Source organism: Conger conger, chromosome 10, assembly GCF_963514075.1.
Source record: "Conger conger chromosome 10, fConCon1.1, whole genome shotgun sequence".
NCBI classification, from domain to species: Eukaryota; Metazoa; Chordata; class Actinopteri; order Anguilliformes; family Congridae; genus Conger; species Conger conger.
The window spans coordinates 39,483,922-39,499,561 of NC_083769.1; the positions used below are offsets into that span (position 1 = coordinate 39,483,922).

At 43.8% G+C, this 15,640-nt stretch overlaps 1 protein-coding gene across 1 annotated transcript; it reads right to left on the reverse strand.

The window, feature by feature from the left end:
* Window positions 1–438: 438 nt before the first annotated feature.
* On the reverse strand, window positions 439–14,678 carry ttll10 (tubulin tyrosine ligase-like family, member 10). Its single transcript, XM_061259111.1, has 12 exons — window positions 14,489–14,678; window positions 12,429–12,554; window positions 11,926–12,097; window positions 11,689–11,807; window positions 11,353–11,473; window positions 10,303–10,388; window positions 9,448–9,640; window positions 6,361–6,532; window positions 5,368–5,508; window positions 3,938–4,054; window positions 1,413–1,506; window positions 439–1,028 (listed from the first exon to the last, which is right to left on the reverse strand). The coding sequence occupies exons 1-12, from the start codon at window positions 14,676–14,678 to the stop codon at window positions 439–441; spliced, it is 2,121 nt and encodes a 706-aa protein (XP_061115095.1).
* Between the last annotated feature and the right edge of the window lie 962 nt (window positions 14,679–15,640).

Consider the following 15,640-nt stretch of genomic DNA (forward strand, 5'->3'; position numbering starts at 1 on the left):
GGTAATTTGACATACATATTTACAGTATTTGTTTTTTGTACCTGATGATATACATGGTCTCCTGACATTGCACAATAGCAATAAACATTACTTGTCTTGCACTGGTGATAAACTACAGTAGGACCTCAAAAACCGTTTAAAGTATGCCTGAGTGAATCATGGTCTGCCATTTCTTGCCAAAAAATTTCACAACTCAATGCAATCGTTTTTCAAATCTCTGACTAAATCCACCTCCGCCAGGTGGGTGCTACACTATTGATGGTGGCTGTGGTGAGTTTCCCCCCTCATCAATGTAAAAAGTGCTTTGCGTTTTGATAAAAGTGCTATGTAAATGTAGGGAATTATTCATATTATTATTAAAGTATTTAAGAACACTGAAACTTTGAGGACATCCGTGGCATCACAGGAGCGAATGACAGTTCGCAGTCTATCTCCGTGTCATTGCGTGGCTCCATGTTGCTCCTCCTCGCCAGGGGGCCTCGGGTGCCCCCGGTGCACGGGTAGCTGTGTGGACTTCAGACAGGAGTTGACGCGCCGCTCCTTCTGCAGTGAGGCAGAGCTCTCCCTGAGATGAGGAATAGAGACGCCTGATTCGCCGCCCAGCCCGGGGGTGGAGAGGGACAAGACGATGCTCCTCCCCCGGTTTTGGACAGCGGGCCGGGGGACCCACGGTGTGTCGGACGGCAGGTCCCAGGTGCCCAGCTGCAGAGGTTTGGGGAGGGGCAGCCATGTTCCCCTGGGCTTGGGCACTTTCACCACGACCGGCCTGCGGTTCTCTGCCGGTTTGGGGGGGTGCGTGGGCGGGGCCTGGGCCGTGGGGGCGGGCAGGCTCCTCCCGTTTGCGGCCTCGTTGGCTGCCCTCTGGGTCCTGGGGGTCTTTTGGTGGAGCATTCTGAAGGGCCGTGGGGTTCTGCTCCGGTGGTCTGGGATGCAGTGGGCCCCGTACAGCAGGACAAAGTTCCGCTGACTGGCCAGAGGCAGCAGCTTCTGCCCACTCCGACACTTAGAGAAGATCTCCAGGGCCAGGTCTGAGGAGAGGAAGGGGTTAAACCTGACATTCTGCCCACTCCAACACTTATAGAAGATCTCCAGGGCCAGGTCTGAGGAGAGGAAGGGGTTAAACCTGACATTCTGCCCACTCTGACACTTATAGAAGATCTCCAGGGCCAGGTCTGACGAGAGGTAGGGGTTAAACCTGACATACTAAAGACCACGATAGATCATGCACACGCATGTACGTACAGAAATATACACATACAAGAAGCATCTGTTGTCATTTGGTATTCTTTGGATATTTGGGAATTATTCCACAGCCATATACGTATAACACAACATGCTGAATCTAACTGCAAGTGCCTTATTCATTATCGGTCTAATTCACCCTGTCGGGTTGTAACAGACAAGTGACTTACCAAGAGTCTCATTGACTGCGCTGGGCACCACCTCCTTCAAGGCCTGGCAGTTAGTGTGGAGAGCAGGGTTACAATTCATCTCCAGGAGCCACACCTGGTGTGGAAGAGAGAGAACAGGAAATGACATCACCTCTCGGATGAGCATTCATAGCGCAACAACGCTGGGGGTAGCGGCACTGCGCTACACTCTTTTCGGGGAGAAATACTGTGCCTTTGAGCTCACCCTCGTGTGTCTTCATTAGCACAGTCAACAGGACATTATACAGTCAGACCCATATCCGCATTATAGGAGAGGAACATAGTCAGATTTCATTTTGAGAGTAAATTAGCTGCATTCTTATTATTTTTTCCCCTTTTCTTTTGGTCTGTAACTTTAGATGACATTGATGAATGGTGTTTTAATTATTTTGTTGAAAACAGTTCCCCTTCAATACGATACGCTTTAATATCAGACATTTAATAATGGATATGCATTTCATCATTGTCCCCAGAAGAGGGTGCTCTTACCTTATTGTGCTGAGTTTAGCGTTTGCCCTCTTTTACAGGGTTTTAAAGCTTATACTGTTTGCATTATTCATGACTGAAGTGCACTCCTGTTTGTAATCCCCACTGTTAAATCCTGTTTACACAACTGTCTGATCCGTGTATATTATTGTCATTTTGATTGGTGACTGTCTTTGTTACTGCGTTTTATGTCAAGGTTCCTTGTAAAGAAAATATTTAATGTGGTTTTTGAATAAATAAATAATAGCTTAATATATACTAGGTGTTCAGACTACAGGAGGAATTTAAAAATATATTTTAAATAGCACACGGAAATGTATTAAACCACTGTGCCATGTAGTAATTTTGCGAGAATTATTTCAGAAAGCATTTTACTCTGCGCTTTCAGAGTTTATCACATTCAGTGATGGACCACCAGTTTCTATTACCTTTGGTTTTATATAGTAGTATGAATGTTCCTTTGTCACTTCAAATAATTACCTTGCGTTAATGGTGTCAAAGGTTCTGTATTTATGGCAATTTTGTTTTCAGCATTTTAAACAGACATATATCCATCGGAGCACTGCCTACAATGAGCAATAATCAAATATTACAGGTCAAAGATCACACAAAATCCCTGCATTGTCTGTACCAACAATATGGTATGCACAATTCAAACAGTATAAAGTCCAAGTTGATATAACCTGTGTTGTGAGGGTTGTTTGAATCAGTTGTATAGTGGTGGGAAATGCTGTGGATATCTCATTAAGAGTGAATGGCTGTATGTCAGAGTGGATGGGTAGCTGTACTCATAATTAACTTATTTAACCTGAATTGTATATACATTTCTAGCTGTTAACATTTATAATACACTAAATGTACATTTTTATAATACATACAGTATGTTCACTATGGATCCAATCTGTAATGTGATCATCGGAGTGAAGTTCTGTATATTGTGTTGAAAATCCATTTAGGGCTGCATATTTACAGTATGTATGGTTCTTGAGACAGCCACACCCCCCCTATTTCCTCCTCAAATATCATGTCCTTTGTTTCCACAACCCCCCCCCCCCCTCCCCCCTCGTTCTAACCTATTTGTGCTTTCTTTGTGTGGAAGCCATTATCCCACCGCCATTTTGTTTATTGTTCCAATTGTATTTGAATATGTGGGAGTGATGTAATCTGAAAACTGATACCTCAGCCCTGGTGACATTGTGTTTACCACGGCCCCTTATGGACTCGCTTGGTAACAGGGCTTCCTGGGTGTCTGTCTCGCATGCTTGAGTGAAGATCTATTTACAGTATTTTATACAATAGGCAATGGCAGACATATTGACAGGTCTGTGACCACAATTCGGTTATAGATTAATACCCAAAACAAGGCTGGTTGATGCTGTAGGCAAAATATATTCTTGCCTCCCTATACTATCAAGAAAGTTGTATCTTTGTAGATGTATCAAAAAAAAAGAAAAATTTTAAGGTTTTTGTTCAGGTGAAAACTATTGTTGGAGGAAATGACACTGTCTTAACTGTATGCTGAGCCTCATAAGAAACTTAAAAATTCTCATGCCTGCAATTATCATGCCTGCAAAAAATAATCACCATAATTATAATTTCAAAATCACATTTGCAAAAGGTTTAATGGACATTTATTGAATGGAAATTATGAGGTCAATATCAATAATGTGTGCTAAATGTTGACTCATGAGCTGATGTAGTGCTTATGCAACAAATGATAATTTTGACGGTCCATTTTGATTGCTTAAGTAATGAAAATGGCCCCTCGACCCTACAGTTAAATCAGTTCATAGATTACAAAAAGTTGTTTATAACCTGACAGTTACGTTTATTTTGCTGCCTGGTTAATTAGGTCTGATTTGGAAAAAGTATCATAAATATGTCACATTTAGACACAAGTCCCCGAATGTGAATCTTGAATCTGCATGTCTGCCTGTCTAACCGACCTCCCCCTGTCCATCCAGTCCTGCATCAAGACCACGCCCATTTCCGGTTCCCGCCCCCATCCCAACGCTCCTCACCTTGAAGTCCTCGTCAATCATGAAGTCGCAGCCAATCAGATCGAAGAGGCCCAGCTTGCGTTCCAGTTTGGCCTTCACTGCCAGGAAGCACTGCGACACGATCACTTGCATCCGCTTCTGCTCCACAAAAAATCTACCGTAAGGAAGGACTTCTCTGTCAAAAACACCAGACAAATGAACTCTGCACACTGCAAGAATGTGTGCCTTAACAAGTGTTTGTGGTAATGAGACTTAAAATCCTATATTTTCCGCTCAATTAGAAAATATTAGCTCATTTTAAATCGCTGTTGGTTTGAACCCATTGGCCCCAAATCCTATATTTTCCGCTCAATTAGAAAATATTAGCTCGTTTTAAATCACTGTTGGTTTGAACCCATTGGCCCCAAATTGTCTTAACCGATTGCCAAATCTTGAAATGAGTCATACTGTCTCACCTCATTGGGAACACTTAGCAAAGAAGTAATAGTGATAAATTCCATCCATCCATCCGTTATCCTAACCCGCTTATCCTGAACAGGGTCGCAGGGGGGCTGGAGCCTATCCCAGCATACATTGGGCGAAAGGCAGGAATTCACCCTGGACAGGTCGCCAGGCCATCGCAGGATCTAGTGATAAATTGATCAGTCTACATATAAGACTAAAATACTTGAGTTGAGCTTGATTTGTTTTTTCGGATGTGTATCCAAACACACTTTTTGTGTTACTACTTTTGTATTCATTTCAACACATTTTGTGTCAATGGTACTACTTTTGTAGTACAAATGTCATTTGTTTGTGTTACAAAGTGAGACTTTTGTAGCACAGACTGTGTTGATAGTGTGAAAATGTGTCCTTAACTAGATATGGAGGTGTGTTAAATATGTTAAATACACTGTGCTTGAAATAGTTACTGTAATCATACACTATATATAGCTATAGCGCAGAGTCAGTGTGCTCAGTGCACCTGGTTTCAGGTGTTGACCAGAGCAGTGTTGTGGCACCTTTAAGTGAGGCTGCTTCAACAAAATACATCCAAACATACCAACTAATCATTTATTCAAACGTAAGCTTTATAAATTATGAATAAGGATGTCTGCCATGTAAATAAATTATCATTATGAATAATTTGTCGCCCAGGCCTCGGTCCTAATTTTGTTTTTTACGATAATAACCAGCTTAAATTGATGTAGAAAAATGCTGCGCGTGTTGTTTCAACGTGTAATTGTTGCCCTCAATGCCTCAGGTAGAGGCGTTGCCATGACGACCTAGATTCAGCATCAAGCTTCATGCTTGACTTCCTCCTTCACCTCCACCTGACCAAGCCCCGGGACACCTCTCGTCCAATCACGTCGACCCAAACACACAGAAGCGCGCGCACGGGGAGCGGGAGGGGGGGGGGGTTGTTTAATTAGCCTCCGTCTGGCTCTCTGTTCCTTTTGCACGCAACTCACTGTGAAAGCTCCCAGCACCCAGTCCTGGGGGAGGGCCTTGGCCTCCCTGAACTGCTCATTAACATAGGCATTGAAGCGCTCCATGGACCAGACCGTTTCCTCCTTCAGCGCGTTGTACAGAGGGTTCTTCTTCTGCATGTACTACTCAGACACAGCCGGGGGGGGGGGGGGGGGGGTAGAGGGAGAGAAGAGAGTAAGAACAGAGAGAGAGAAAAGTGTAGAAAATGTTGAAATGTAGCACAAGAGGTCAGAAAGAGACAGGAAAGTGCAAGAAAGAGAAAGGGCAACATTTTCATTTGCAAAACATCAATAAATAGCTTTACAGCACCCTCTGACAGCGGCACTCTACTCTAATTCCTTTGGATCTTTTAGTCTTGAAGTGCAGAATAAAAAGTCATGAAGTGCAGAATAGTGAAGACAGTGTATCTTCATGGATTCACATTTTCTTGGTGTCTACTATTATTCTGAAGATACTTTTTCTTTTTTAAATTCCCGTTCTACCTCTCATGGTGTCGAGGAAGGATGTGCCGTGAGCAAAATAAAAGAACATTCACATACTTACACTTACATACTTATGCAGAGAGCCAAATACAAACATGTTACTTAAAAGTGAAAAATCTATGTTCACAGGTACAGTAACAATCACTATTGTGATCTGTCCCTTGTATCCTGTTGTGTGATTTGGCTGGTTCATATGTGCATGTCGCCTTTTGGCAATATTATCACTTATTATCATAGCAGTGAAAACTAAAACTAAAAATAAGAGGAAAGTTTACAAAATACACTCACACACACGCGCACGCACACACACACACACACACACACACACACACGCGCACACACACACACACACACACACACACACACACACACACACACACACACACACACACACACACACAGGTATATTGTTGGAGGGATGGAATTCTGACCCAGGTGATCAGTGCCATTTCTATGCATTACATGTAATCATGTGGTGACTGCAGGACTCACCTGATTGGTCAAATGGGCAGATAGGTTGTTAGAGTTGGGATCATACATTTCGCAGGTCAATCTAACGTAACCATGGCGAAAGAACACCATGTATGGTGTGGTGCACGCGATGAGAAAGTAGGATCGCACGTCAAATTTCCTGCCTTTCAGGAGGAGGGGGTTCTCGATATACCTGTTCAAACACAACAGGAATTATACACACCATTAACACATATTCCGCACTGCGTGGTTCAGCCCACTTTCAACATACTCATCGCAAATAAGCAGGCTGGGCGGGTTGCATTGCAGTAGAGCTGTTCGAAAGCTGGTAAGAACGGGGTTTTGTGGTAAACCTGACCACTAGAGGGCAGTGTGATTTTAGAAAAGGGCCAGAGCGGGTTTGTGCGTTCGGAGATGCCTGGATGTTCAGTGTTGTGTCGGAGGCAGTGATTTTCCAAGGGGGCTCTGTGGTGTAGAAACTGTGGTACTGTATTAAAAGGCCATTCAGGGCTGCCGGGGCGCAGTTTTCAGACAGAATCCCCCCAGTGCGCCCGCTTCAGTAATGATGACACCGTGCATCTTTCATGCATCAGTCCCTGCCGTGAATAAGCTCTCTCTGTGAGAGCGATACGGAGAAGAGGGTGGCTGATGTAAGACATGCAGAGGGTCAGAAAATGCCTCAAAATAATGCAAATTTGCACCGGGAGAACTTCTAGCTTCATTCTGAACTTTTATTTTAATGCATTTAAAAATAACGAAATTGAAACAGAAATAAAGGACGTGTGTTGACTCAGTGACCACTTTATTAGGTATATCTGTACACCAGTTTGTTAATGCAAATATTTAATCAACCAATCATGTGGCAGCAACTCAATGCATAAAAGCACGCAGACGTGGTCAAGAGGTTCAGCTGTTTTTCAGACCAAATGTGAGAATGAGGAAGAAATGTGATCAAAGTGACTTTGATCGTGGAATGATTGTTGGTGCCAGACAGGGTGGATTGAGTATCTCAGAAACTGCTGATCTCCTGGGATTTTCATGCACAACAGTCTGCGCAGTGAGTTTGCAGAGAATGGTGTGAAAAACAAAAAACATCCAGTGAGCAGTGGTTCTCCAGGCAGAAACACATTGTTAATCAGAGAGATAAAAAAAGAAGGGCCAGAATGGGCGAAGCTGACAGTAACACAAATAACCACACATCACAACAGTGGTATGCAGAAGAGCATCTCTGAACACACAACGAGTCAAACCTTTAAGTGGATAGGCTACAGCAGCAGATTAATGTAAAAATGAAGTGCAATAAATACCTACTAAAGTGCTCAATGAGTCTATGTTGAAATATTTACCAGAAGTACTTCAACCCAACTAATGTAAAGAAGATAATAAACAGGAGCACATCTTAATATTAGCACATGTAATGAACAGAACATGAAAAGACGCACATTTCCATGTATATGACGGCATCCACAAGGCATTGTATACACGAAAATAGCAGCAATCATTTTCATTAGCTGTGCTAATGACTAAATCTCTCTGTGCTGGCTCTCCTCATTATATGTCTTTTTCTGAAGTCTCGATAATTGGTCCTCTTGGACTCTGTAAAGTACCTGCTGTACAGGGGCAGAATGGGTCACCAGGTTCTGAGTTTGTATCAGAACTGAGTTTGTATTGTTTTTGATTGGCTCCCTTGGTCAAGATTTCCCTCTCTTCACCCTGAATCCAGTTCCCCTCTTCAACATCTTCCTCTCCATTATCTACCTTATGTTCCCCTATCCCCAAAAAACATTTCTCTATCTCTACCTTTCTGTATGATCATTTCTAGTGTCACAGGTTTGCCTATTGCTGGGCCCCACCATTGCGCTTCTCTGCGGATTGCTGAGGGGAAACGGGTGATCTCTGTGAATGCGTTTTGGAGGAGTTGCATGCTGAAATGAAGTGTCAAAAATTGGCATGAGATGATGCAACCATGGCATAAGGCTAAAGTTCTCATTAACTATGTTTTTACAGCAACAAAAAAAAAACTAGAAACCTCTGGATAATATTTGTCTGAAGGAAAGTACTGTTCAAGGTTTTAAAACAGGTGTAACAGCATATCTGAAAAGGCCACAGGAAGGAGGGAAATGTCACTTATAAAACGGCAAGGTTTTGTTTATGTATTAATGAGTAGAGAGGCTAAACCCTTCCACTTCTGTCATACCAGGGTGACCCTTTAACCATTGAGAGAATATATTACCTCATTCTAGTAACTGCTCAGAGATTTTTTAAACACATGATCACTTTATTACCCTATAGGTAGGGTGTGTGAATTATTACCGCCCGTATTGTTAGTACTCTGTGACCCTCCCTAGTCTTCTTCTGTAGTGTGGTTATGACCAGAGCTGGCTCCTGGCAAAACCACTTTATGCAGTCTTTTAGGACCAAAACCATCTCTGGGCACACAATTCAAGTTTTCTTTTAGGGTCACCTAAGCACCACGACTGACTGTTGGTTATGATGTTGATAAATATATTGCACTACCATCTTCTGGGAGACTGAATTTTCTTTTGCAAAACAGTCATTTTGTGGTTAGTTAACCATCGCTTGGTTGAATGCTACATTTTGATTGGTGCTGGGTTCTTGTAGCTCCCTGGCGGTGCTAAGGGGGAGATAGCTTAATGCACAGAGGTGCTGATAGTTTATTTTTCTATTGGAAAATGTAAAATTGCTAGAAAATGCTTGGGGGGCTGGGCCGGTGCCAGGCTGATTCGTGATGCTGCAGTAGTCTTGGCTTGCCCCCCTTGCCACAGCCTAGGACTATGAGGAAAAGTCAGAGCACAAGATATTAAGTGTGCACCAAAGAGCAAAATCAGAGTTTCATTTTTCATTTTTCTTTATTCATACAGGGTACAGTGACTGGGCACACATGCTCATTTACAGCAACGCCCTGTTAATTCCCCTCCAGAAGCCTAACCTGCGTGTCTCTGGACTGCGGGAGGAAACCGGAGCACCCAGAGAGAACCCACACAAGCACGGGGAGAGCATGCACACTCCACACAGAGAGGCCCCCGGTTGGGATGCGAACACAGGGCCTTCCTGCTGTGAGGCTCCAGTGCTGAACGCGGCCCTCACCTCTGCACGATTCGGGCCTGGGGCAGGCGGAAAGGCGGCCTCCTGTAGTTGTGGTTCTCCTCGGTGCTCAGCAGCTGGGCCTGGAAGGCCCGCACCTCCTCCTCCGTACGCAGCAGGAAGATGCCCCGGCCCTGGTTCAGGCCGGTGGGCTTGCAGATCCAGGCCTGGGGACGCCCGCCACCCTCCGCCCCCGCTGAGAGGAGGGAGGCAAACACAAAGAGCAAACACTTCCTGTTTACCTACCGGCTGGTCTCATCAAATCCAAACACACAAGTGGCAATTATTTTGCTTTTATTGTTAAGTTTCATGTTTTACTGCTTATTTGTTCATGCTTTTTTGTGCTTAAAAAGTGCTATATAAATAAATAAATAGACTATTTCATATTTATGGAGGTATGGCCAATGTATACACATCATATCGATATCATATGTACCCCCCCCCCCTTTCTAGGATAAGTTCTACATATGTTATATACTTTGCAATCACTGTCTTAATGTTATCACATTTTGCACTGACTACATCATCATATTTGATGTTATTGTAGCATAATTCTGAAAGGGAATGACTGCAGATGAAATGTAGATTGCGAAAATTTCTATAAGACCTTTGCTTGCTCATCACTCATGAATTTCTGTCATTTTGATAAACACCCTGAATTAGATTTTCATTCAGACATATTCATATTTCCCCAGTGATCTGCATCGCGCGTTGCCATTTACGGGCCTTGCCTGAGACGCGAAAGGATACATCGGTTCTGAAACTTCAAAATGAGATTGAAATGTGAAGAAGAAGGATGTAACCTTTCAGAAAGAGGAAATGTAACCCGTGTTCTTTATGAAGGTCAGCCGTGTTTACCTTTCTGCAGGGCGAAGAAAGCATCTCTCTCATCTCTAATGTCCATGCGGAAGGTTTCGGGGAAAAACTCCTCCATCTTCAGCCTCCTGTGTGACAGGGCAACACAACCGAGCCATCAGATAATATGATCGCTTCTCCTGGCCTTTACCAAGCCTCTCTTCTCTCTTTTGGGGATGATGGGGGGGGGAGACGCAGTACCACCATGGTTGATCTATCCTCACGTGGTGTGGGATTAGAGATCCACCTCCACTAACCCATAGCCATCCGCTTCCCATCAATTTCGTCATTCAACATTAGTCCCTGATTCTGACACAATGCGAGTTTTTCCTGTGTGTGTGTGAAAATGCCATTTACTTTGATTTAGTTTGAGGGCAGGCGAATTTGCAAAGGCAAGGTAAGAATTCAGGTCACGCAGGGCCATGCACAGATTTTTCGGAAGGGGGGGGGGGGGTTAACATGCTGCAGGGGGGTTGGGGGTGTATGTGTCGGGGCAGGGGAGGCCCAGGGCTCAGGTGGCTGGCGGGAGGGGGGGTGTTTGAGGATTGTAATCACAGACAGGGAGGAGGTGGGAAATGTTATCGCAAAGGGCACCTGTGGTTTAATAAATAAATGTCTGCACTTTTGCTGTCTTACGGCAAGGGAGTGTAGCGGAGTCTGTCTGTGCACGTACCTACTGTAACTCTCACACTCCAGCAATGACAACAGCTTCTCTGTGGTGATGTCAAAAATACTCACACTCGCTATATTGACTCATCTCTAGTTGGCCATGCAAGAGAGGACAGAAGTCCTGCCCATGTTCCAAGCCTGATGTACTGTCATTTGGTCAAATCGTCCAAACCACCCATTTTTACATTTTGAAGCTAGGGACATCTTGTGGTTGCATTAATTAATTTCTCAGCTGAAATTTAGATGAATTTTGTGGACAAAGTGGACAAAAAGACCAATTAAGATTGCCCTCCAGCCAACCACAAACGGTTTGTATCCATGCTGGGCGGGACGTTCCCGGCGTCCTGCCAGTCGTGAGTGTTTTATAGCAGCGTGCTGTCTCACCTCATCCCTCGGCCGTAGTTCACCTTGCTGCTGACGCGCTCATACTCCCTCAGGCTGCACAGGAGCCCGATCTTAGTGGTCAGAACCCTGTTGTTGGGGATCTGGAACAGCAGCTGTTCTCCTTGATGAAGACAGATCAGTTAGGAAGCTCCCCTGATTTTTCTTTTATATTGGTCACCAATTTGAAACAAGTCATTTTACACACAACATACAGTGGCTTCCATGGTTTTTCAGCTAATGGCTTGAATGACTTATGCATCTTTGTGTTTTAGAGAAAGGCGCCATTAGGGATTCATTTTAAACTTTAAAAAGATTTCGTTGAACACCATACCGTACCTTCCCTAAAATTGTAGTAGGTGATTTTTGACTTGATCTCGCACCACTTCAGCTTGTAGTCTTCCCGCGTCCTGTCGTGGATGCGCTGCCATCCTTGGCTCTCACAATACGAAGCCACTCTATTTGAGGAAAGACTAATCAATATTACATTTCGAACACTCGAAAGATGACACGTAAATTAAGATGAAGTTAACTTTGTTCATTTTGAGCACGTTGCTCATGACCCTAAACACTCACACGGCGGCCCCGTTCCCTCCTCCGATGAAGAAAAAGGGTCCTGGGCCCCGCACCTCCTCTGTCCTCCTGTTCCTGTCCCTCACGCAGCCCTGCAGAGGCACCTCCCCTCTCTGGGCTCTGGAAGGAGACCTCCTGTGTTCTCTCTGGAGTCTGTCATCCTGTGACCTATTTACTGATCTCTCAGATATACACACGCAAGCACGCACGCACACATACACACACATACACATACACACACACATGAACACGCACACACACACAAACACACACACACACACACACACACACACACACACACACAGATACATACCCAACACACAAACACACATACAAACATATGTACACATGCACACACAAACACACATACAAACACAAGCACACATGCACACACAAACGCACACACAAACACACAAAAGCATGCATGCACACAATCAAATAAAATGTATTTAAGATTATTGATCTGGAAATACATCTTGTAAGAATTATTTAAACCTGTTCAATACATGATTCTTGGTTTCTGGCCTGTCTTCTTGGAACAATTGACCAACTGCATCCAAAGTCATTCCTATTCATGTTTGGTCTGTTTATGCTACAAACGTTGGCATCATCAGGGGTCTTGTGCATGAGGGCTACAGTACAGAGCGGACAATTGTTTCACACATAATTGAGATAATTGCAATGGTGATGACAGTCATTCATGGTTCATTTCCATTCTGATATTCTTTCCATTTCCTGTGAGATGTGTGGGATCGAGTCGGGTGTCCAATCAAAGTGCCAGAGTGTGGGTGCTTTAGCCAAGCACTGAGACACCTGATTCTACTTCGCAAGGCCTTGATTGAAGACCATGATCAGTCAATTAGTTGAATCAGGTGTCGTAGTGCAGGGCCAAATCAAAATCTTGCACGCAAACCAGCCATTTTTGGATGAGATAGGCCACCCCTGGATTAGACATACTTTCATCAAACAGCAATTGATGACCAAGGGTGAGTGAGTGCTATGTTACTGAAATCATTGTTTTTTTGACCAATGAGAGGGTAACGCCTCCCTTCAAATTCAGCTCAGATAATGCAGTTCATGGGTATATGAGTTCTTTAGACCGTTTGGTAGCCTTTGAGCTAGTGGTGGGGGTGGGTTAGCGAGCACTGCTTTAATTTATGTAGTGTCACTAGTGTCACCTATTCTCTCAATAGGTGCAATAGGTGATCATACATATGTGTCCCACAGGATTGTGGTGCCACAACTATTAGATTTCATTAAGTTTAGTTTAATCTGCAGTGCATTTGGTATTTTTCCTTTTTATCTGATGGGCAAAGGCCTTTGCTCATGGTCTTCAGAGGGTTGTGGAGAAAGGAAGGCTTAGTTTAATGGAAGTTATTGAACGGGGACTACAAGGGGAAAGCAGTGTGACACTAGACTGGAGAAACTTAAAACAGCAGTGGGGAGAGTCAGTGGGAAAGCCACAGGGCTTATGGGGAGTTGATTGTGCTTGTCAAGTGCTAAAATCTCAAGCTCTGGACTTTGTCTTTCATCATGTTCATATTTAGTAGCTCTTAGTCTGAGTAGCCCGGGCGATAGCCTTGCTGATGCAATGTTATCACCTGCTCATGAGTTAGGAGCAGTCCCATCGCAATAAGATTAAAGCTTTCACAGTTAAACATTTAATAACACATTCTTCCTCCCTGATCAAATATGTCTCTGACTTTCTCTTATGGTGTGGGAATATAAGCACTTTTGTCAGTGAAATTTAACTTTGGCTCTATTTGAGCTATGGGAGGTCATTTTGCATAACAAAGGGTGGTTAAATGCTAATGTAGAATCACTGTTGCTCCAAGCAGTAGCTCTTAATGGTGATAATTGGCACTGTGGAAGGCCTAATTTGGGAGGCATTAGTCTTTGTCCAGTGTTTAATGGATGAAAGGAAACTCCGGCTCTTATGTGCTCAGCAGCTGTGTGTCGGAGATGGATGGGGGCGTTTTTCCGGGATCATAGCTGCTAGCGCACTTCCAGATTCCGGGCTGTCAGATGGGCTGGGCTGGGCTGGGGGGTGGTGTGTGGGGGGTGGGCAGCAGCTGTGTGATTGCCAGTGCCTCAGTGGGATCAGCTTTAAGATCAAACTCAGCTTTGACCCATGCAAGATGCCAACAGGTGATTGCTTGGGTGGCCTTAGCTTCCATTGATTTCCAATAAGACGTGTTAAGAAAACCAACAGTCAGGTTCTACTGCAATCTCCATGCACCACTTTGTTTATATGTCAGACCTGGTGATCCAGTTCAAGGGGAATCCATTTTTCAGTCTATTACAACTGTGTTCCCATAGCGTGCATCAACAAATCAATTCCAGTGGAATCAAAACTCACAAGACAAGATGAGACAAGTAATGCCATTTACATTAATGGGACCAGGACATAATTACATTGCTGATCTTTTTGGAAGTGTTTTTTTTTTTTTTTTTGCAACATTATTGTGATTTGCAGGCCTAGTGGATTAACATAAGGGATTATAACTGAACTGCCGATCGCAGCATTGCTCCGGGTCATTGTCAGGCGCATCAGTTCTCCACATACCTTGGCTTCCCCTCCTCGAGGGGATCGCCTGCGCGCACTTCTGTTCCGGGGCCGAGGGCCATTTCTGAGGCGCCACATTCTCGTCCGCCTCTGTGCTCTCTGCGGCCTCCCGCTGCTCCACTTTCCGGTCTGACATCACATCCGACATCCCGTCTGTAGTGTCTGAAGGGGCGATGTCACTGCTGCCCATATTCCCACCCCCCCCCACAATCTATTCTCTTCTTACTGTCTTTCTCTCAGATAGCTGGGTTCAGCCCAGCCATCTGACGACGCTGGTCCAACTGCCGTAGCTGAATATGGACGTGCCATAGCAGCTGTCAGTGGGCACTGCCTATGGGACTATGAGCTCTAAAATGGCTGTAGATACAAACAAAAGACAAGATTACATCATGGCAATTGTATTTGTTTCTTTTTTTATTTAAAAAGTAAACTGTTAAAAGCTGAGGCATGGTAATATACAAGTTAGACTTCATTTCATTTGTAATAAACATGTTTATTTAATACTGATTAATATTATTGCCCAACTGGCTTTGCTTCAGTGAAGTCACACAGTTTCTTTCTCAGCAAAAAATACACACTAATCAAAGCATAACTGGCAATATGATTTGTCTGAAAAGCTGAAAAAGTTAGACCAAAAAAGAACAAGAATAACAAATATATATTTTGCATTTTTGCAGATGAAATGAACTCAAAGCTCAGTGGCTGCAGGCACTGCTGTAGGATTGGAGGGGTTAAGTATCAGCCTCATTTAAACATGCAGTCTTAGCGCCACTCAGAAAAGAATTCTAGCGTTCTGTAGCAGATACACATCTCTAAAGCTCTTTGCATATGCAAAAAAAAGACATTAAGAAAAATGAACTGTACCTTTTAGTATGAGCAATTCTGTCCATACATTGCCACTGACTTCTGGCACCCAGGTTGACTCAAGTCAAGGCTGAAAAAAGAAATCGGAGAAAATACAAACAACTGCTGGTTGCCCTAGATATGGTTTCCAGAACAACTGTTGCTAATTGTAGACTGAACGTTAGAACAATGCTGCTACACGCTGCTCTCTTCCTTTCTTTGTGCATGTCTAACAAACCTGCAAATTTAGGGTCATTCAGTTATAATGGTCATGAGGTTTTGGGATCTGAGCACGGTGGTAATATGAGA